The 16,450-nt window shown below is 36.5% G+C and overlaps 1 protein-coding gene across 41 annotated transcripts in view; it reads left to right on the top strand.

The window, feature by feature from the left end:
- Positions 1-16,450, top strand: part of RIMS2 (regulating synaptic membrane exocytosis 2) — a 401,331-nt gene that overhangs the window by 67,528 nt on the left and 317,353 nt on the right. For 29 of the 41 annotated variants that reach the window (XM_060775722.2, XM_060775717.2, XM_060775738.2 and 26 more), the window contains 2 exons: positions 239-449; positions 4,573-4,584. In XM_060775722.2, coding sequence (XP_060631705.2) covers positions 239-449; positions 4,573-4,584 — 223 coding nt within the window. The remainder of the gene's footprint in view (positions 1-238; positions 450-4,572; positions 4,585-16,450) is intronic. The other 12 variants (XM_060775747.2, XM_060775725.2, XM_060775741.2 and 9 more) reach the window with 1 other exon arrangement.

The following is a 16,450-nucleotide window of genomic DNA, read 5'->3' as shown; positions in this document are numbered from 1 at the left end:
ATTCAGCCATGGCAGTGAAAGTGGAATTAGCATTACTTTTAAAGTACAGATGCAACCCCAGTTTAATTTAGACTATTAGAAGGAACCAATTTTTCTGAATCCTACAAAGAAATAGTACACACACTTTGATTAATAACATTGTTAAGTATTTACATTATAATTTAAACAGATGGCAGTCCTATCTTCTTATTCTTACTTGACTACAGTATTATAAACCTTTTCTTGTTTTCTTCTGCAGGAAATTACATCAGCAGTTTGAAATGTATAAAGAACAAGTGAAAAAGATGGGTGAAGAATCACAGCACCAACAGGAGCAAAAGGGTGATGCTCCAACCTGTGGTATCTGTCACAAAACAAAATTTGCCGACGGCTGTGGCCATAATTGTTCATATTGCCAAACTAAATTCTGTGCACGTTGTGGAGGAAGAGTGTCTTTACGCTCAAACAAGGTAAGATGCACGTTTGCAATTAATACTCTTGAAATTTCAATCTGCATATCTGTGACTAAAGGTATAAAAGGTCGCCATAAAATGTTTTTGGCCTAATGTTAAAGCAATAAAAGAAGAATTACTCCAAATCCCTGCCTGTTAAATCTGGAAATTACAGGGCATCTATTTCGCCCAATATGTTTAAGGGCATAAGTGTAGAGACTTAAACATTATATATCTGCTCTGTCTCTATATATTGATATTTAACTATATAAACATGTATGTTTTATTCCTTGTGTGTACGAAATCCGATTACTACATTTTCCCTAGGCTGGTTATCTTCCTGCAGTTTTGAATTAAGGCTGGTTATCTACCTGCAGTTTTGAATTAAGCACCTTAACAGAAAAAAGTGTTTTTTTTTCTTCTTACTGGCCTGAAATATTGAACTCAAACTGCATTTATGTTAAAGATACATATGAATCTTATGATGCGGATTCTTTGTCTTTTTCTTTACAAAAGAACATGATGTGAACATTGTGGAAGGAGAAGAATGAGAGCACCTCTGACTTTCCTTTCAAAAACGTACTATTTGTCTTTCAAGCTGCTGTGTGCAGAACCCTCCTGCTCTTTAAAAAACCCATCAGTAGCAAATATTAATGTCTTGATTGACCCTAGTCTTCTTTCTTCTAAGGTGCTTTCCTGCCCATCTCCTTACTATCTGGTTTTCTATTATTATTCAGCATTTTTTGTGCTTACTGAGCACTGTGAATCCTTATTGTCCTGCACAATAAGTCCCATTTAGTCTGCTTGTTTTTGCGCATAGTTCTCTTGTACATAATAGAGATAGATCAGATAGATAGAATTATAAAATTGAATTATCATGCATAGTTTGAATTTGGAGAAAGGGAGGGGAGGGGAGGTTATATGAAGAATATCAAACAGCATAGCATATTACATTGATTCATTCATTTATAGATTGATTGATCAGTTCCCAATGATGTAAAATAATACGTATTGCAATTTAAAAAAACAGACTGTAAACAACTTGTAAGCCAGATTTAAAAACCATATGAAGTAATACAGTTTTATCACCTCCTGGAAGCTCAACATGTACAGAGGCAGTCTGATTTCCCCAAGTAGAAAGATCCACAGTTGTGGTACTGCTACAAAGAATCACCATTTAATCACCAACATAGTTCTTGAATTGATGAGACACACAGTGGAGCCTCTGCATGTGATATCAGGGCGGTTCCAGACAGTGGTAAAGTCCGCTCCAACCAGGGTTAAAAAAACCGGGTCGGGGAGGACTGTAGTCTGCACATCGCTCCAAAAGCCCACGCTTTCCGCGGGTGTTGTCTACATGTCCTCCCGGTACCTACCGGAAGAACAGGGCTGTTTGGGGGGTGGGCGTGGGGTTAGATTCAGTCTGGAAAACATGGGACAGCTGTGCAGATGGCCCCCTCAGAAGTCCCAGAATTTCTGATTGTTTAGACAGTGGCCATAGTTGGTTTACGCTGCTCGTTTCAAGAAGGCGTGGAAGAAACCCACTAACAAATTAATTTGCTACAAAGCAGAGTTTTCCTGCTTTGTGGTGAATGAATTCAGTTTTATGTAGGCCGTCATTTGGATGGCCCACTTGAAAATGTGGGAGCTCCCACTTTTAAAGAGCTGTCTGAATGTGCCCTCAGTGTTTGGGAAGGCTGTTATAACACCTGTTGACATGTCAGATATATGCCCCCAGGTCATGTAAGACTTCGTGACACAATGAGAGTCCTATGAAGTGAGTTTTGGGTGGAAATGGTGTCCAGTGCAGAGGCTGGACACCAGTGTTAATACATATTTTTAAAATAGATGTAAAATATTAATTTGGTCACTGCATTTTGCACTAGCTAGAGATTTCAAATACTGTTCAGGGGCTATCATACCTAGAACATGTTATAGTGGTCTAATCAAGTAGTAAGACATGGAGCACCTTAGACAAATCTACCTTTCCTAAGAAATGAGACATCTAGGTGAAGGCATTGCTGGCTGCATAAAATCTACATATGTTGATTTATATACGTGTATGCAAATTGAAAATAATTATTTGAATTCACATTTTACAGAAAGTGAGTCAATTAATTTTTCATCCAAATCACCCCAAAATCATTGTTCAATGTGCACCATGCCTCTGATCATCCAAGTTAATTTAATTAATTTGCTCATTATCCCCAATTAATTTTTCACCTAGATATTCCAAAATCTGCACCAAGATAAATTTCTCCTCAATAAATATAATTTATTAACTACCAAATTCAGTTCAAAATAAACAGCATACACATTGTGATCCATTTCGCATGGTAAAATGATATTTATTTTTAAGTTAGATGAATGGCAGATCATGATGGTCTTTCTTTTTCTTTAAAATCAGTTAAAGCAAAGAATCTGGCAACAATTTCATTTTTACAACAGCAGATTCGCACATCAAATGAATTAACAAATCAAATCTATAAAACACATTTATCAAGAAGTATTTATGGAGAAATAGTGTAGATCAGGCAAAGGAGTGAAATATGAATCCACTGATTGAAATAGTTTCTGTTCATCTGTGTCTTTTTGTAAACTTGAAGTTTACAAGACTTTAGAAAGTGAAGTGTCCATAGAGATTATTAATGACATTGGCCTGGTACCCTACATAGAACTTCCCACTGATTCCAAAGTGGGCAAAATATGTTTATAAACCATAATTTGTTTTAAAAATAACTCATACCAGGAAGTCCTGTTATTTTTATGTAGATTGTCTCTTTTCATTGATGGGAAAAGCCTATCAAAGAAATCTTTGTTCTGCTGTTACTCTTCCTTGTGTGAATATGTCCTTCCACTGTAGCCCTGATATTACAATGAAGAAAAGGATCTCACGAGAATGCCAAAACTGTCTGACAAAACAGGAGGAAAAGGGGAAAACATAGTACACATATGCTGTACATGACAAAGACAGATGGGGCGATGCTATGTGGAGGACTGGAATTTGCATGAAAAAGTGCCAGCATTCTACAGGTGCACTAAGGTGCAAAAGTGATTGCTCCAGTAACAGTATTTTCTGTAGGAAGCATGTAACCTGGAAACGACATATTAGTACATACCTATTTTGTGTTTTTTTTTTCTTTTGAAATAAATAAGAAGTGGAAAAACGTTTTGCAAACGCTTTTACAATTTTAGTAGATGGTGGTGAGAAATTACCCTTGGGCCTGAAAAAGTTGTTCATCCATGTCTTAGATCATACAGTATTTGTTGGCCTGTGTGTTTTCATATATAAATAATGGAGATTTGTAGGGTTAGGTTCAGACATATCAACAAACTATAATTTGGTTACGTGCTCTAGTGTTATGTGTCAGTCTAGAGATTGCTGCATTCACATTTAAAACTGAATTATAGGTATTAGTATTATGTACACAAACTTTAAACTCCTGATCTGTCCCGTCCCATGATATGCCTCCATTCTTAGCTAGATATAATCCGTTTTTTAAAATTTAAATCAGGACAAACTGTGCTTAGTTTAAGATCTGTTTTGTCTGAACTTCAAATAGTGATTTCCAAGTCAGGCGTCATCCAAATTTAGACCAAATGGCAAATGGTTGTTAGTTAAAAAGAAAAACCTTGTGGAGATCCTGGATGAGAAGAGGTAGGAGAGAAACAATCTCATTATTAGCATTATACTTAAACCAAGCCACTATGTAATTCTAAACCCTATAGGTGTGGTTCAGGCATAACTATTAACCATTGTTTGTTTAGATAACTTTGATTTCTTTGTGTGGTTCACTGTCACTTAATATTGTGTTCTTTAATTTTTTAAAATTTCAGTTGACTTGAGCTTTTAGTCACAACATAGAATGATGTCTACATTATTATGTTGTTTTGTATTCCACACTTTTTTTCCCTGCAGGACTGTGATGTAGTAGGTATTTGTCTTGGAAGCTGCAGTGTTTATTTCTTAGAGGCTCATAGATCTCTTGCCATTTTACTTTTACTTTTACTTTGCATTCTATATGCTAACAGATACCACTATGTGTATGTGTATATTTGTTTTCAGAATAGAAGTAACTTTCCTTTTCTCTTTTGTCTTTTCCTGTTCTTTCTTACTTGCTTTCATGGATATGCTCTCCAGGAGGATAAAGTGGTTAGAAACTTTTTTTTTCTCAGATAATTTGGTTTTTGCAATTTTATGTTCAAATGGTTTGTTGTTGGTTTGCCGAGGTGCAATTATGGGGTGGGGTGTTATTCACAGTTTAGTAGCACTATGGGAACATTGTCTAGTTTTGGTGTAGTAAGTATATGGTGAAGAGGAAGTGCACATGACCAGTCACTGGGGACAGGGCACATCCAAATAATCCACAGTGGCACAGCAGTTAACTATGCACCTGTTATTAAATAAGTACAGCTTTCTACTGCATGTTTATTGCATGTTTACAATATAGTTCATTCCTTTACACCACGTGTTTATAGCAGCAAATAAGATACACAGATATGATATATCTGTGGTACGTACTGTATAGTGTGGCAATGAAAACTAAAGTCAATATTTTTATTTTTACATATGATATGTACTGTAGCTTTAGATTTTATATATGATATGTACATATGTGTGCAGCATAGGATCATATATGCAAAATTAACAACCGACTGAGCACTAATTACATTTCTCTTGAATGTTACAAAGGAGAATTTATTGGTAGTGTGTTATAATAGATTAATAATTAGTAGCCTACTTAATCTTATGAGTTTCAGCCATTTTATTTAAATGTTAGTTGCTGTCCCCAAATAATTAATAATTTAATCTAACCCTTCAGTCATAAACACACTTATTAGTGAATAAAACCCATAAACACATTGATATTGCTTCCAAGTAAAATGCATAAGATTGCTATTTATATGTTTATCAAGTGACGAAAAGTCTTAGAGATCCTATCCAGAAAACACAATATAGATATTATCAGTCTTGAATATGTAAAATTCATGTACATAATTATGACCTACTGCACATATCATATGATCATTAATATTAAAACAAGAATATTATGCATGCACATGTAAAGTATTTTGGATATTTATGTCATTTGATTTGCTTGCAGGGGAGAAAAACTTATGAATATATCTATATCAGCATATGTTAAAAATATCATTGTGTGGCATTTATAAAACAGTCACTCCTACACATGCATATCCAAGAGAAAACATATAAAGCTCATAGTAGTATGATAAATATAGTCTTCTGTGATTACTACTGTATTTTATTTTTATGAAAACTGGAAAGAAAAAGAAAATGTCTATGACAAATTTATTAAATAACTTTTAGTATGGAAAGCTCTCTATTGTCTGCCATATAAATAACATTTGAAATGGAAAAAAAAATCTACACAACAACAAGTCCATTGTGGGTTGAGCATAAGACCCAAGTCAGACTGCTACTCCCAACTAGATTAGATCCACAGAATGATACAGAATGATAAAGCAACACTAATTTGGGTTTCATTGAATTATGTTATTGCTCTAGTTGGGATTAGCAATTGGGTTTAAATTAAAGATTTTAGTAGCTGAAGATATTCTGTGAAACTGTTAGAATGTAACTAAAAGTCAACTAAAAGTTTTCATATGTAAAACGGGAGCTAAATAATTTATCATATAAGTTTTATTAATACCATTGTAGCAATTTCTCAGCAAACCAGAAAATCATTTTGGGGAAGTTCTGGAGTGGTTTTCCAACACTATGTCAGAGGTCAATGGCTCAGGAAGAGAAACTGTTGATTGGCAGGATGGTGATAACGTCAGCAAAATCTGTATTCAGTCATGGCCACACATTTTCAAATACACATACTTGAACCCAGCAGATTTCGGGTTAAAAGACAGAATTAAGATCGACCACTGCAACCCTGTTGTTGTTGTTGTTCATTCGTTCAGTCGTCTCCGACTCTTCGTGACCTCGTGGACCAGCCCACGCCAGAGCTCCCTGTCGGCCATCCTACAAGTCAGTATTGAAAACCACCATGAACTAAGAGATATTAGCTAAGATGTTAGCTTCATCTAGGCAGGCTATTGATCAGGACCTGGACAGCTGTTGTTTGCAATTTACCTAAATAAATTGGACCTGGACAGCTGTTGTTTGCAATTTACCGATATACCAGTAGCATTGCTATTTGAGGAACTGTTGTTAATTCTGCCCATTGTATTTGAACTGGGGAACAGTCTAAGGCAGTGATTCTCAACCTGTGGGTCCCCAGATGTTTTGGCCTTCAACTCTCAGAAATCCTAACAGCTGATGAACTGGCTGGGATTTCTGGGAGTTATAAACCAAAACACCTGGGGACCCACAGGTTGAGAACCACTAGTCTAAGGGGAACAATTTTTTTTGAAGGATAATGGCATCAAAACTAAATCTTCATTACTAACTCACATTCTATAACACCACCAGTGTCTCATAATTACTCCCCACTTGAAAACACATCCTCCTTCATTCACCTTAACTGTTCACCTACCATTCTGCTAGATAGGTGTTACATTAAGGCAATTGTTTTGATTCACACTTCCTCTAACCATTCACCAAAATTAAGAACTCTTTTGAAACCGTCCTCATTGCCTGTGAATCTGATCCCACAGCAGCTAAGTTCTACCCAGGTAGATGGCGAAGTTAACCTGGGGGCAGAATGTTGGTTTCTGCTGGCAACTAATGAATGAAGGCCTTAGTCCTGAGAAATGTAAAACTCAAAGTGGAGTTTCAGTAGTCCAAGTGGTAGAAAAGAGGTGGCAGAAGGCCACTTCTCCATAGGGGTGCTGCAGAACCACGAGCCCTTCAGGCATCCAGCTTTTATTCCTTCAGACACAACTGAGCTAAAGGTGGGGTGGTAGTTCCAATTCTGAGTTACTGTAGTTGATATAGACCCAATAGATTTAATTTTGGCCTCTAATGCCCTGTGATAATTGATCATTTTCAATGTGTATAATTTGAGGATGTTGACAGTATTCAGATGTTATATAATATTTGTTTATTCTTAGAAAGCATTTTATCTTTTTTCTGATCCACAAAGCTTTTTAGGACAGCTTACATAAAATCAATAAGAACAGGGTTGCCCAAATTTTTGAATTTATAATCTCAACAGAGAGATGGGTAAGAAGCTTAAAAAAGGTTAGTGCCTCAGCTAGACCAGTATAATGATACTGGAGCTCTCAACTGTGGTCTGGTGTATTGGCCATGGTGATTGGCAAGGAAGGTCTTCTAAGAGATGATATTTCAGCATTATGATATGTTACTACAGTACAGTACAGAATAGTTCATGGTTGATTACAGATATTGAATAAAGTATAACATTGCTATTTCATTTTAATTAATCAGTGTTCTTAATTATTTCTGGTTGAGACCTCTGAGAGGAAGTACAGTATTTAAAAATATACCATCTGCTTGACACACAGCTTGAATATGTGTAAAGCTGCATAACACAGTATGTGTCTGTATATGTTCAGCTTTAAATCCTTACTCCTTGATTCTTCTATATGCATAACTTATGCCCTAACACTAAGCTGGAAACTATCACCTAGCAATTGTATCTCAAAAATGTTGTTACAGAAACAAAAACAGCCAAATAGAAAGAAGAATGCGGGGGATGGGAGAAAGGAAGCAATTCAGGAGCACCTTTAAGACTGAATGACTTTTATCTTGAGCTTTCATGGATCTCAGCCAACTTATTTGGATACAGTACAGAGTTGTACTAAAGCCTCAGGTTATTAAGTATAACTATATAGTTGTGATGATGAGATAGAATGTAAAATGGTCCTGAAAGATGAAAATCATGACCGTTCGAAGGGTTGTGTGAAGTGAAACAGGTCTTTTAGATCTTTGCAATGCTCAGTTAGTACTGAAGTGTGAAAGCAATACATCTGTTAGGGACCCCTAAACTTGGTCCCAACCTAAGGTCGGGTCGCAGGAGGCAAACAGATGACAACCAGTCTCAGGAGTAAAAACAAAAGCAAGGTTTATTTTCGTCATAATTATGATGAGACAGGCCAACCATACCAAACATGCAGGTTGGTACTTTCAAGAGGCTGCCCAATGTCTCTCAGACTTACATTATATAGTTAAGACCCCTTGGCGCTGCAGCAAAAGTGATCCAATTACAACCTACCACCTAGGCTTAATTCCTTATTTGGTACATTTACTAACTGACTTCTTGTAAATCACATGATTTCTTGACAATAGAAAGTACAAGACTCACATAGCTCTTTCCCCCATATGTGGCAATAGATACTTTGTCAGCTTTTTAGCCTTCCGCACAAACTATCTTGTGAAAGTTGTTGATTGCACATGTTTCTTAGGTGCTAACTACAAATGTTCCAGACAAGACGGACCCTTCGTGGAAGATCATTTCTAAATACAGGAGGGGTGTGTGTGTGTATATTTTTAACTTTAATTTATCTAGTTTCATGATTATTGCCCTATCACATCATCTTACCAAATATCAGTTTCCTTGGGGTCAAAACTTTCTCTGAGGAGATTGAGTTTGTTATGTTTGTTATGTGTGCGGTAGCAAGGATTGAAGTAATAACATGTGTATATGTAGCGTGCTATGAAACAATTGTCTTTGTTCATACCTTGCGTAATGGATTGAAATTTGAGAATTCAATTCAGTTCTTCTGTTTCACTTTCTACTTTTTCTTTGTAATTTCTACTTTTGCAGTTTCAAGGACTTAAATATTAGTATAGGAAAGTTGAAACGCTCTCCAACTTATTTTTCAGCGTTGTCATTTCTTATGTCATATCTATGTTGTTTATCTTCTCACATAGAGAGTGTCCTACTTGTTCAATGTACAGTGAAGATGGGCATTATGTTGTTACATCCTGGATTATTTAGTTACCAACTCTGAGCCCATCTTACACAACTTCAAAAAGGACATACTTCATTATAATATTACATGTATATAGGGTAAAATATTTTAAGATATAACCCAGGTGTCCAATGAAGAAGTATGTTGTCCCTGATAATTATACTGTTCCTGATATCCTGATAATCCAATAATTGGCCCAGACATGTTGCCCAATGATGTTGTGATAGTGATAGGGATAACATAAAACAAAGATATGTGATGCATGTTACATGTTCATTAAGTTAATAATGTTACAGGTGCTATAAATAATTATTAAGACTTAAGGAGATTAACCCTTGAGTGTTAACAGATGAGAATGTCATATATAATTGGCTTAATTATATCATTAAGGGGATTATGAATTTGATATAAGGGACAGGATTGCATACATGTAAAAGTCTTTAGGAAATGCCTATATAAGTTCTTAGCAGGCACGATGGAGAACGATTAAATTATGGATGAACCTGATGATGACAAATAAAAGACTATGTTAAGTAAGATGGTTTTTACATTTGTTAATTATTACCAAGCTTGTTAAAGAAAGGCAAAATGGGATCAAGGTTCAATCCTTATGAAAGTCCCTATGAAAGTGTAATGTAATGACTAGGCCTGTGCAATCAATGAAAATAAAGTTTCATACTCATTAATAAATTGGGGGGGGGGGGGAGGATGTTTCTAAAGTGTTTATAAAATATCATAAGGGGTTCATATTCTAACTATAACAAAGTAACAAAATTTTTGTTACTTTTCGTTATATAATTGCATAAGTGGGGAAGCTTCCAGGTCTCCTTTCGCCCTCATTTTAGAGCTGTTGGGATGAAACATGCTACAAATAAAGAATTAAAGAACACATTTACCATTGTCCCCAATTTCAGAACATTTCAGAATTTTTTTATGAACAACATTTTTAAAAAACACTACAATAGCTATCTTTTTGAATTTCTATTTTCAATTATACAACATAACCAAAGCATTGCCCCCCCCCCAAGTTTCAGAAGGATTTGCATATCCTCTGATTTTTAGGGAATTTTAATCAACATAAACTTAACAGTTGTGTTTTAGTGAAAGACCCCAGGGGCCATCCAATCCATCCCCCTTCTGCCAGGCAGGAAAAGCACAGTCAAAGCACATTCAACAGATGTCCATCCAGCCTTTGAAATAATAATAATAATAATAATAATAATAATAATAGGAAACCTACTAGATAAACTTTGGAGTTACTGCCTCTTAACTTTGCCTAGCTCAACTCCCAACAATCCTTTTTTATCTCAAAATCCCTTTAGAGAATGAACACAGGTTTTCTCCACCAAAACTTTCAAGGAGGAATTCTGGGAAATGTAGTTTGAGAAGGTGAGGACCTCTGTGGCAGAGAATTCAAAAGGCCCCGCCCTAAACTACATTTTCCAGAATTCTGCTAGCTTCAGAATACTGGGGCTGCCTGCATTAAAGCCTCAATGTGATGAGTGTGATCCCTGCCTCTCTCTCTCTCTGGGCTGGCTATGTACTGGAGGGACTTCTTCCTTGCCTGGCCATGCAGCCAAGCATTTCTCTCACCCGTCTGCCCCGAGCCCCCCTCGTTTACTCATTTAGATACTTTGGTTACTCATTTTGGTTACTCATTGGTATACTTTGGTTGTAAACAATTTATATAAATCATTTATTACTTTATACAAGGGTTACAAAAGAAGCCCAGAAAGTAAGTATGCAAGGCCCCCTCTACTCTAAATGTTTATTCATTGAATGAATTAAGGTCTGTTTTGTATCTATATATTTATTCCTAGGATCATGGACTCTGACTAAAAAAACTTGAAAAAACAGCTAGGCAGGATAGGGACTTGTTCTCATGCAAGCTATCTCCTGCCTCTTCAGAAATAACCTAACAATACTGAGCAAAGGTTTGTTAGGACCATCCCAAGCCCATGACCAGAACTGAGACCCTTTCACAGAAGATCCCTACTATAAACATTATACTTTCAAGATAAGAAAAAAACCCAATGCATCCTGAAGGAAATCTCAAGGAATGCTCCAGAACACCAGTTCAGAATATAGCCCAGCACGTACAACTGTCAATAATCCTAATTCGTTTTGTTGTTTATTTGTCCAGTCGCTTCCGACTCTTCGTGACCTCATGGACCAGTCCACGCCAGAGCTCCCCGGTTGGCCGTAGTCACCCCCAGCTCCTTCAAAGTCAAGCCAGGCACTTCAAGGATACCATACATCCATCTTGCCCTTGGTTGGCCTTTCTTCCTTTTTCCTTCCATTTTCCACAGCATCATTGTCTTTTCCAAGCTTTCCTGTCTTCTCATTATGTGGCCAAAATACATCAGCCTAATTGGACTTATTCTTTAATGCTGAATCTCCAATCCTGAAGGCTTCAGGTTCTCTTGCTCTTTGGAATCTTGTAGATTATATGAACAAACAGTGTTGAAAATTATCAGCCCAAAACAGGCAAGAGAAAGGATCTAATGTCACAATCTGACCCAACAGCACATGGCCAGGATGTATGCACAAGTATGCGACAGCCAAGTTGACTACAAAAACTCTCTATAAATATCTAGAAGCTCCTTGAGCAACAATCCTTCATCTCAGTTGCTGGATTCTATCACTAGTAACTACCTGAACTTTGGCTTTAGGCATTTAAAAAATGACAGCAATCATGAATCCCCTTCTAGATGGGAAGACAAGAAGTTCACTTTTCCCCTGGTGTTCTTCAGTACTCTTTTCTTTGGGACTTGGAAGTCTATGATTAGATCCTTAAGATCCTTAATAGGTTCAAGGGGTAATATCTGTTACTCTTTAATATTTTCATGTAAGACTTCTGTTTCTTAATTAGCCTTGCTAGCTCTGGCAGATTATTTCTCTTTTAGATTGGGAGTACACTTCTTTCATGTTGACTGTAGCCTTGCATGCTGATTGTTGGCTGGTGGGGAATGGACCTGCTTATTTTAAAAAACCCAAAAATTTGAGGGGACAGAATCATGCTTTGACAATGTGTTTGGGGAAATAATTCGGTTCAGTAATCCTGGCAGCTAAGGAGCAAGAGATCACCCCTTCCCACCTAAGAAAGGATCGTGATAAGAATGGCATCCATATTTACACTCTTTAGACCAGGGGTCCTCAAACCTTTTTAAACAGAGGGCCAAGACACAGTCACTCAAACTGTTGGAGGCTGGATTATAATTTGGGGAAAAACAAACACGAATGAATTCCTATGCACATTGAACATATCTTATTTGCAGTGCAAAAAAACACACTTAAAAACAATACAATAATTAAAACGAAGAACAATGTTAACAAATCTAAACTTATTAGTATTTCAGTGGGAAGTGTGGGCCTGCTTTTGGCTGATGAGATAGGATTGTTGTTGTTGTTGTTGTTGTTGTTGTTGTTGTTGTGTACTTTCAAGTCATTTCAGACTTAGGATGACCCCGAGCAAGGGCTAGGTAAATGACCTTGAAGGGCTGTATCCGGCCCACGGGCCTTAGTTTGGGGACCCCTGCTTTAGACAAACCTACAGTTTAGAAAACAGAGGAAGATCGCCCAGAATGGCATCGTGTAAAATGGTACAACTGTTAGGAATGCAATCTAGGTCAATTGTATTGTGCTGCTAGAACCCTGTCACCTAATATTGAGTTGTATAGTCTGGCTGTATTGAGTCACAGGCCATGTTGTTAGGATAGTTACACTTTTCTTTGAATACCATTTCATAAATATAGCTTTTATCATGTTGTGTGTGTGTTCTTAGGACACACACACAATAGTTCTTAGGAGTCAGACAGACCAGTGACCCACATAGTCTAGCACAGGCATGGGCAAACTTTGGCCCTCTGGGTGTTTTGGACTTCAACTCCACAGTTCCTAACAGCCCATGCTGTTAGGAATTGTGGGAGTTGAAGTCCAAAACACCCAGAGGGCTGAAGTTTGTCCATGACTGGTCTACATTACTTAGCCTGCCTTCAAGGATTCATGCTATGATCTTCACCCAAATTACTACATAGTATTGTTATTTACATGGTATTGTTAGTTTCCTAGGATATGGAACGCATGTGCTGTACATCTAAGATAAAACTCTCTCATAACATCATTCAAGGAATACTGTGAAAGCTTTTTAGTTACAGAGCCTGAATGTTAAATTGAGTCAGAGTGTTAAGTTATATTTACCACCTGGCGAGCCATTCAGAATTGATATCGAATGCTGTTAGATTTCAGGCATGGGCCTTCACCAAAGTTAACTAAGCAAATCCCTTGTTTTAGCCACAGGTGTGTAACACCACACTTAGGATTCTATTGAGTACAGTTGGACATTGTGGCACTGCAGGAGACTATAAATATTTAACAAGATAGATTTGGCTTCAGGTGCTGGAAACCAGTGCCGATATATATAAATAATGAAGACATTGCTAGTAAGAGAGTAAAGCAGAAAATATATCTAGGTATTCTTTTGTTCCCAGCTGCATGCCTAGACACGCTAAGGATAGTAAAGAGCAGCAGATTGAAAACTTTGGGAATTACAGGGAAACATTTTTTCTAAACTAGATCCACATCCTTTTAAAAATAGTAAATTAATGCTTTCTTCTTTTTTGAATGGTGATTTATGGCAAACATCTTTTTTCTCAGCGGAGATGCTACATCAGTCGTAGGTGCTTAAGAAGATCAACGTCATGCTCATATTTTTAGGATCTTGGATATAACTACTTTCCAACACCATTATTTTATCTTTTAAATATCTGTTGTGTTTTAACAAGGCTATTTTCCTAAATTGCAAAATATAAGAAACAGAATATTACGAATGCACTGGTTCTAATAAGAAGATGCCTGCAGACATGGTCTGGGGAAACAGTGGAAGAGAATGGATTTCAGGTAGCTAAATGCATTTTCTTAATGTGTATGGTGTGGTATTTGTGGATTTAATTAATATATTTCCAGTATTATTGCTTTGATTGTTTGGCTAGTTGTGGTTGTTTGGAGAGCTACATTTTATAAATATTAAGAAAACCAGTGGAACTTTGGTTTAATAAGTGTAGTGAAAAGGAAAGCCAGCGATTAGTATAATTGAAATGTTATTTGGCGACATACCTTTAAGGAGCTTTATGTAGATATGAGAACATTCGCCATACATTTGAAATACATTTGTAAGTTTGTCTTTCACAATTTGTCTGCATTGACTTGGTCTATACGAAAATAAATATTTACAGTCCTTTACAGTCCTTTGATTACCAAAGATAATATTAGAGACGTGGCAATTTTTTGTCTCTTCCAAAGTATTCTGTCTCCAGGCTCGGTATGTTATATAATGTTAAAGGGGCTTTAAAAAATCCAATAGTTCTTTATGGACAAATTCTAAGTCACCATTTTATGGTATAATGGTTAAACTGTGTTCTCTGCAACAAAGGCTTCCTATAATTTCAATTCATTTTCTAATTATACTATGTAGTTGGCAAAGAAACTTGATATTTGATTACATAGCGTTTATTGTATACATATGGTAAAGGCATCTTAATTTATAAACAAAACAAAAAAAACCCCCTGTCACTGCTTGGTTATGTCATTCAGATGTAGAGCACTTATGAAATAGGTTCATACACACGACTTGCAACTGAACGGCCATTTTTATTGTTTTACATCAAATGATTTATTGCAATAGTTAGAAAATTCAGGATCCAAACCAGAATTTATCAGCAAATAACAATATCTATTAGCAGAGCATTAAGCTTGTATGAAGACATTTTTGCCAATAATTCAGATTAGAATGGTTTTGTATCAATTTTGTAACAAAATGTCAGACTGATTGTAAAATCAAGCATATTTGTCAGTTCTAAAATACTCAAAATTTGAAAACAATTGTTTTGTACTTGAACTAAGAGACCATATCCACTTTTTTTTCTGAACACCGTGGATATTTCAACACTTGTTAAATGAACTAGTGGGGGGCAAAACTTAATGGTACTGTGTATTTTGCATATTGAAGGTCCTAGGTTCAACCTGTGGCTCGAGAATAATGATCTTTGAAACACTTAGAGAGCTGCTTCCTGTTAGTATCAACCCCACTGAGCTGGATATAGCAATGATCTTATTCAATACTGTAAGCTTCTTTATTATGCAATGAATTCGTTACATGAACTTTGCATAATACAATTTTCATGTAATATCCAGAACTCTATTTTTCTTGCCTAAAATGAACATCAAAGACATTGAAACTGCTGGAAAACTGATGAAAACCATAAGATGATATAGAAGTATAATCAGAAAAGGAGACTTTATCAGAACGAGGGGCCTGGATTGTAGTGTGAGGACAGTGTTGGTTTGATGTTGATTGTGGAAGCAGATACGGTTAATGATAGAATGTCAATGTCAAGAGTGAACGTTGTGAATTGTTGGCTGTTGCTGTCAGAGGCCAAGAATGTGGATGGTTGGGATCTTGGGTGTAAGGAGCAGATGTTGTGGATGGTTGGATTTCAGATGTCAGGAGCAGTCTTTGTCAAAGGTTTTCAGTTGCCAAAGTCTTTTGGAAGAATTATATTTGGAAGTAGTTATCTTTTTCTTTTTTACTAATTGAAGTGTTGCTGCACAGGTTGTAATCCTAAAGTGATCATACCACTGACTTCAATGCTGCATTCCATCCGAGGATCATATTTCCCAATTTTTTCCTTTAATGTCGTAATTTGAAACACTTTGGCAAAATTTCTCTTTTGTCCACATGGCTGATTCTGCTTCCATTTCTTCTTCCTCTTCTGAAGAGGAGGTCTTAACAAATTTCTCCAGTATATCAGGAAATCCTTCTCTAACAAGTTGTCTTGCTGTGTTAATGAGTCTCCTAACTTTTCCATCGGTCCTGGGGAGCGAGGGAGGGATGCAATCTCTCTCTGACATCACTCCATAAGTTCTTCTAGCAGGTAGCGAGGGTTTTTTGCTTTTAATTAGTTCATTGCAGCTTTGAGACATCTTATTGAGTCAGCAATTGTGAAGGGTTTCAAGCATTGTATTATGTCCACATTAGGCTCTCCATCAATTTCTGCTACAATGTGCTCAAATATCAGCTGGTTATGTGTGGCCTTGAGAAAATAAATGATGCCCTGGTCAATCATAGAGGTTTTTTTCGTGTCAGGAGTGACTTGATAAACTCCAAGTTGCTT

The sequence above is a fragment of the Anolis sagrei genome, chromosome 4, assembly GCF_037176765.1.
Source record: "Anolis sagrei isolate rAnoSag1 chromosome 4, rAnoSag1.mat, whole genome shotgun sequence".
NCBI classification, from domain to species: domain Eukaryota; kingdom Metazoa; phylum Chordata; class Lepidosauria; order Squamata; family Dactyloidae; genus Anolis; species Anolis sagrei.
The sequence above is the reverse complement of the archived record's forward strand: the minus strand, read 5'-3'. Positions and strand labels throughout refer to the sequence as shown.